The sequence below is a fragment of the Anguilla anguilla genome, chromosome 9, assembly GCF_013347855.1.
Source record: "Anguilla anguilla isolate fAngAng1 chromosome 9, fAngAng1.pri, whole genome shotgun sequence".
Classification (NCBI taxonomy): domain Eukaryota; kingdom Metazoa; phylum Chordata; class Actinopteri; order Anguilliformes; family Anguillidae; genus Anguilla; species Anguilla anguilla.
In genome coordinates this window covers 8,837,171-8,844,750 of record NC_049209.1, presented here as the reverse complement: position 1 = coordinate 8,844,750, position 7,580 = coordinate 8,837,171, and the positions used below count along the sequence as shown (strand labels likewise).

The window sequence follows — 7,580 nt, the reverse complement described above, 5'->3', positions numbered from 1 at the left end:
CCTCGCACATATTACAGAATTGCCTCTAGCTTCCCACAGGCTATGAAAATGATCCAGACTATAAAATATCTTCAATCAGGACTGCTGGGGAGAATGCTGCATTGCAGCCCCGCAGAATAAACAGAGATAATGCCAACTCAATGAGAACAGATCACTAATACGAGACGCAGAGACTACTACTGCAATAGCAACGACTCTGAATTTGGCCTCTGAGTTTCCAGAAAGCCGGTGCGGGTGGGTAAAGGGAAAATAGCTCAGGGCAAACAAGGACAGATTTTCTTCACTTTTTCAGTTCATGGACATTTATGTGGATACGAGGTCAAGGTGAATGTGAGCATTTCGTTACGTGAGCGCAAGCAGATGTGTGGTTAACATGATGTGACACAAATACCACGCCTTGTGCCAGAATGGGGACGACCAGGGTGCATTTAACCAGGCCTTGTGCTTGCATTCCGCCTAGTTCACCTTTACACCGTTTATTTCTGTTTTTCAGCACCGCCTGCCGATGTGCCGGGCTTCTCCCCCTCCTCTGCTTTTTTCTCCCCGGTTGCTGCTGCATCCACCTGGTTGATCATGAGCACCTTGAGCACAGGGTCCATGTACTCCTTTATGGTCTCCTTCACCCCTTTCTCCAGTAGGTACCCCTCAGTCTCCATTTCTTGGTTCTCCTGTCCGTCCACGGCATCCATGGACGTCTGCAGGTACCGCAGGCTCACCAGCACTGACGTCTATGAGCAACGGGATGGGTGGGGAGGGAGGAATAATGTGGAGGTGGTGGGGTAAAGAATAATGCGGAAGTGGGGTGGTGTGGGGGGCGAGGGGGGGGCGAGGACAGTGATGATTAGAATTGCAGTAACAGAAAGAGGAAAGAAGAGATTTTACGGAAATATATTCAGGAAAAGACGGAGCAAGGAAAACAGAGGCAGAAAGATCATTAATCAGTGACAATTATTCCTCAGAATACCGGGAAATAATAATAAAAAATCAATATCTGAACATTAATGAAGCAGAAAAGGTCTTCCAATTCAAATGCCACAGAGTGAGGAGGGGCGGGGGTGGGGGGGGGGCATAAAGTGAACTTCAATCAGCAAATCGGCCCAAATAAAATGGCAACCATGTCTGAAAACATTTGGGGTGATGCGAAGTGTCTTGACAGTCAAGTGAACACTCTGGAAAGCATGTGGGTTTATTGCATTGCCATTATCACAGACCATTTCTTTTAATGCTGAGAATCTGTGCGGTGGGCAATGGAGGACAGCAAGGATTAATCCTACAACATTACTGTACTGCGTGAGGACACTCTTACAAAGCCAATTAAACCTGCAAATTGCCCAAAAAGCCAGATGTAAATCCTGCTGATAGAGCCAATCTTTGATGCTGACAGCTGGCTGTACCTGGACCAGAAAGATGGACAGGACTCCCGCCCCGATGCTGTTCATTAGGCCCATGTAGTAGTACACCAGGGCCTCCCGGCAGCCGCGGATGTAGATGTTGAGCTCCTCGGTCTGGTAATCGTAGTTGTAGTGGACGGAGTTGTTGGTGAGCTGGTACTGGATGCACGGCCGTGGGGAGCTGGGGTTGCAGCAGCTGAAGGGCACCCCGTCCACTAGGTAGCGCCCGTCCACGTTGCTTTTGATCCGGCTGGAGAAAACAGAAAGGGAGATGTGGGGAGCTGTTAAGTTACCGGAAGTGCTTCTCTCGACCCACTTTGCCCTCGCAGGATGTGTCCACTAATATTCTCTAAATGCCCCAACTGACTTTGTATTTGCCTTCAGTTTGTCCCTTTATAACCCCTACTTCTCATTCTTCACTGAATCACTGACTCCTGAATTATTTGTCCTTCCCAAGTACCGCTCATAACAGCCTTGTCTTTTATTTAGTGTGCTCTACTGAACTGTCTAGATGTGGCAGGTGTGATAAGAAAAAGATCTCGGAAAAACAAACTTCAGGAGGATGCTCTTGCATGAAATTTATATAGGGTTTCGTTTTTCACAAAAACTAAGTATACAAAGAGTTTCCTTCTAATCTGGGCACACACCTGCAAGGACTTGAAGCAGCAGGGGGTTGTGGGGCACTCAGGGTTTCATAACACTTCAGAGTTAAACTACCCTACTTGCTAAAGTCTGTGCTTGGATAGGATCTTAAAGCACCTATTACTATGGGTGCTAATCAGCCGCTAAATGCAATGGGATTTCTGATGTTATTGAGCCAGTCTAAAGTTAGATGAGGACAGTTGAGGCATGGTATCAGTCTAATTTACTACGGGATTAGGTCAACCTCTTAATTATATTTGGAACAGGCCAAATTACAATACAAATAAAACCAGTTTTATTGGAGGATTAAGTCTGTTCACAGCAGGAGTCTCAAAAGCCCTGAATGAGGAGGTTTGTGATCCTTCCTCTTGTTCCCTCCACCCCTCATCCCAGGCCACCACTCACTCTTTGACCTCCTTTGAGCCGAAGTCCAGGTAGCGGTTGCTGATCCACTGCACCTCAAACCAGTCCTTGAAGTCGGTGTTGCCGCAGCAGCGGAACTCCATCTGCATCCTGTCGATGGTCTGCTTCTGGAAGCAGCGGCCCGGCGTGTCCGTGTCCTTGTAGAATCGGATGCCGTTCTTCAGCCCGACCTTCAGCGAGCGCTCCAGGTTGCCCTTCATGGCGTAGCTCATGACGACCGACACCAGCATGAGGAAGGTGATGAAGATGGAGAAGCCGAAGAAGGGCTTCATGAAGCTCTTCCAGCGCGGGAAGCGGCCGGGCTCCAGAGCGTCCAGGCAGATCCGCCCGGTGAAGAAGTTGATCCCCATGCAGACCAGGCCCACCATCATCAGTGTGTTGGGCACGGCATGGATCTCTGTGTTGTCCATCACCTGTGGACAGCATCCCAATCCCCATCAGTTAATTTACCTTTTAGTCTGCTAGAAAAATAACCTGGTACATTGTTGTTCAATTGAGATAGCAGCAACAGGCAACTAGATCTGTAATCCTCCAAAGTATGTTCATGATCATAGTGAGTCATTTAACTGGAACTGCTCAGAGGTAGATCGGACAAGATTCACAAAAATTGTAGTCCATCACAGGCAGGACAGCTGTTACACAGCAAGTGCCACATCATGCGTTTACAAATGGGAGGTTTGCAGCATGAATGTGTGACCATAAAAAGCGATATGGCATTGTTTGGGTTAATCCGATAAGATGACTGAGAAACACTTAGGTGTGGGTACAAGCTGAGTCACAGTGCTCTGTATTTGTTACTATTTTTAGAGCCACAATTTTTAGCTTCGACAACTGCAGTTGCAAATTTATTTGCAATTGAACGATCCCCCCCCCCCCTCCTTTCCATACTTATTTTCCCTTCTTAGAGCCTTTTGTTTTAGTTTTTTCCCCACCTTCTTTGATTTCATTGTGTTTCTATTAAAAGTGTTTTCAGTGGCTGTTGGCTGTTTGCTGTGGCTCACATGCTAATAGAAAATAATTGTATCCTGGTTTGCCAAAGCATGTCTTGTTATATCCCTTGAGAGGGCGGTGGGGGGACCCCTATTATGTGGGTCACAAGTGTGCCGCACTGCTGTGCAATGATGTCTATGCCTCGTAGAAACATGCCTGCTTTGACTCTCTTTGAATATGATAGTTAGGTCTGTTACACTGTGCAGCACAATTACTCAGTTCATTATATCCCCATAATCTCTCTAGACCAGAAGTTCACACTTCTGTTCACCCCTCTTCAAGTTTAATTATGCTCTTGTATGCTAATTCTAGACAAAATCTATCCATGTATCTGGGAAAATTTGCTGAAAAATGTCAAGCAGCACCGTATCGTTGATAAATATGAGAAACAAAGATTATGGTCCTCTCACTGAAACATTTCAAATAAACTACATAACAATTTGCTATTACTTTATGCTGCTCGCATAAAAATGGTATCTGTGCTGACCAGTGTAATCTGAATAAATAGTTAGAGAAAGTTATCCAGAGCCACTTTAAGACATTCCAGCTGGATGATTATTGAGTACTGCTAGTGGCAGAAATAACCCAGTTTGGAAATTGAAAAGTTGGTGAATCATTGGTGAAAAAGCTTTACATGAACCTTTAAACAGGACATTTAATATGTTTTAGAAAGACCTTTTTCAAATGACTAAATTTATGTAAGCATAGCAAGTTAAATAATACCAAACATTAAAAAAATAAACTTCAGATATCTAGCACTCTCTCTCTCTTTCTCTAAATAAATAAATAAATAAATACATAAAATTTTCTGTACTAAACCAAGTCTGACAACTACTAGCTTTGCTTGTCTTGACCTCATAATTCCTCGCAGTACTCCAGGAAATATAATTACATTTTGAAGTGTTATAGATGTAATTACCATTTGAACAGATCCATCACAATTATTACCGGAGTTGAGAAGGACATCAGGTGCGGGCCAGGTTTATGTGACAAGTATAATGACAATTCGGGAGAGGACACTTTGCACCGTACCTCACTCCTCCGGCCCAGCTCAGTTTTGAGGAAGCACCCCAGGGTGAAGGTGAAGGAGGCTCCGATGGTGGCCAGCCAGGACAGCAGCCACAGGCCCTGGGCAAGCCGCACCCTCTTCTCAAAGGGGAACTTTATCTTCAGCAGCACCATGACGGTGGATGGGTGGTCAGAGAACCAGGAGGCTGGGAGGGGAGCAGGAGGGGAACAGATGTACAGATAGATGGATCGATGGCAGTGTGGAAAGTCTTCAGAGAAGAGGATGAGACCAAGGACGCAGCTGTGTGTTGGCAGGCGATAAAGGTGTAGGATAAAGACTAAATCTGGTTCAACAGAATTAGGACAGTTGGAGTCTGGTATGTATGTATGTATGTATATGAAGATTTGTGGTACCAAGCTGTTAGCAAGATAGTGTACAAATAACAAGGTCAAGTCGAAAGTGAAGTGGGAATCAACTAGAAATTATAATCCAATTTTGAATGGAAAGGAACATTTTATCAATGTAAATCTGCAGGTTACATCTATATCCTGCACTGCAATGTGAAAAATTAGCTTGCTTTTGGTATTTGGTATTGCATGTCCTCAAACCGATAGATGACCCTCCTCCTTACTTCAATTCCTTGATGTCAGATCGATCCCCAAAATCTGTGAAGAGCTGGTTTGCAGTAGGATTGATTCCCCTCAGTGCTGCATGCAGTGTCCCTGCGTATGCACCCCCATGCTTGAGAGAGACACACTGGATTTGCCCAAGGCATGAAGTTGGTGCTCACTTACCTCTAATCCTCTTCCCCTATCCTATTAAACTGCCCTTTCCACGGAGAATCCACAGTAGTGTCTACTCAGCAAAATAGGGTCATTAAGGGATTTGGCTGGAGCAGCAGATTGAATATGATGGTGAGAGTGAGAGTGAAAGTGACAGAGAGAGAAGAGCAATTGGAGGAGATTTTGTTTCATTTTGTTTAAAGTCCCTAACTACAGCCCCGTTAGTAGTTTATAGAGCACAAGTGCCGAGGAGAGACGTAACAGTGCCAACCACTTACTGTCTAGCTTTCACAGAAAAACTAATACAGGACAGAAAAGGACAACATACATATGTATTTCCAGAGAAGACAAACACATTATTTGCATTCAAACATTTACTCTCTGGATAGTTAATAGTTAAACTAGCTCTATTTTTCAATTACAATTCATTCATTAATAAACTGTTTTGCAATGTATTATTTGTTGGTCCTGTGGATCAATCTGGCATGGAAAATAACAAAAACATCAGAAATTCACACTGGAACCCTTGACAAAATTGAATTTATTCAACTGGTTTATTTATCATTTAACACGTGGAAAGCTTATATACATCACATACAATCTTAACATCTTTAGACACCAATGACATAATCTATGCACAGAGCTTGGAGGAGTAACTGGAAAGACCCTTATAATCCAGACTTTACTTGACAACCAGGTCTAGGTGAAGAGTCCTTGAGAACAGCAGACAGTATGAAATGAATTCCAACAGCAGGGCACTGTTCCTCTGACTACAGACCTACTGAATGCATTGTGCAGAAGAATGTCTGGATGAGAGGGACATCTGGATGGCATGGAAGACTACTTATGTTCATTGGCAGGTCTGTGTGCCTTTTGCAATACTCACTGTCCGTGTACTCACTTTACTCCAGCTAGTAACACTGACGAATAGCAGACAGGAACCTCCCAAGGACCTGTGACTTGTTTGTTTCTTGATTTATACTGCACACTGTTCAGGGGAAAGGACATATTCAGATGAGGCAAATTTGCAATAAATAATGCTTCTGTATAATGTCCAGAAACCATGAATTCCATGAACCACCCCCCCTCCGAAAACACACACACACACACATATGCCCTTGCATGTTGCATTCTCTTACAGATCACCCTGGTACACAGCACATTTAACAATCAACGCCCATACAATCCTGACCTGTCCCATGTGACTAGACCATTTTGTCTTAAACATGAGAATGGCTTCAAATTTATGATTCCATTATGAACGCTTCCATTACTAGCTAAATTACTGACTTCGCAAAGACAGGAAATATAACATCAATCTATTCCCTCGTAGGGTGCTTCTACTTCAGGATAACTCAATAACCTGCTTTGCTGGCTCTCCAGCAGCAATAAAAGGTACACTATTATTCAAACACTGTGAGACCATAACTCATGTCTGTCCAATACAGTTATAAGTAAGCAAAAGAAAATCACAAAATGGAACAGTTTTGTAAAATGGAAAAGGGAAAAGCAGGATACCAGACCATCATGTCACCACCAGGGCTGGGAATCTCCGGCACTCTGGGAGACTCTCAGACTTACTACTGAACTGCAGCACTACAGTAGTCACCCACTAAGAGCAGGACCTGAGCAAGTAGTGGCTCTGGCTCTGGCTCTGTGTCCAAAAGAACAGCATCAATTATGATCAGTAACATTAATGGCTACATATTTGCTGCACTTACTGCACGGTACACAAATATATTGAAACTACACTGTACATATTTCTTTTGCATTGTTTGGAGGTAATCCTACAATATTAAAGCATTAAATGATTCAAGGGATCATGAAGAAATACATTATATATATAGACGCACACACACACTACATACACTCAGTGGCCACTTTATTAGGAACACCACTCTAGCACTAGGTAGGACCGCCTTTTGGCTCCAGAATAGCCATGATTCTTTGGGACATGAATTCAGCAAGGTGCAAGCCGCCTTAGGGGATTCTGGTTCATGCTGACTTGATAGCATCACGTAGTTCCTGCAGATTTTTCTTTTGGTAACACATTCATGCTGCAAACCTCCCATTGCACCTTATCCCGAAGGTGTTCTATTGGATTGAGATCTGGGGACTGTGCAGGCCATTGGTGTAAACTGAAGTCACTGTCAGGTTCGTGGAACCTGCTTGAAATGATGCATGATTTATGACATGGCGTATTATCCTGCTGGAAGTACCCATTTGAAAAAGGGTAGACGGTGGCCATAAAGGGATTGCATATGGTTAGCAGCAATGCTTAGGTATGTGGCATTCAAATAACACTCGGTTGGTATTGAAGAGGCCTACTGCGCACCAATAAAA

The 7,580-nt window shown here is 43.9% G+C and overlaps 1 protein-coding gene across 1 annotated transcript; it reads right to left on the bottom strand.

Moving 5' to 3' along the window:
• Positions 1 to 476: 476 nt before the first annotated feature.
• On the bottom strand, positions 477 to 4,628 carry LOC118235836 (RDS/peripherin-like protein xRDS35). Its single transcript, XM_035433686.1, has 4 exons — positions 4,479 to 4,628; positions 2,439 to 2,869; positions 1,395 to 1,641; positions 477 to 728 (listed from the first exon to the last, which is right to left on the bottom strand). The coding sequence occupies exons 1-4, from the start codon at positions 4,626 to 4,628 to the stop codon at positions 477 to 479; spliced, it is 1,080 nt and encodes a 359-aa protein (XP_035289577.1).
• Positions 4,629 to 7,580: the final 2,952 nt, after the last annotated feature.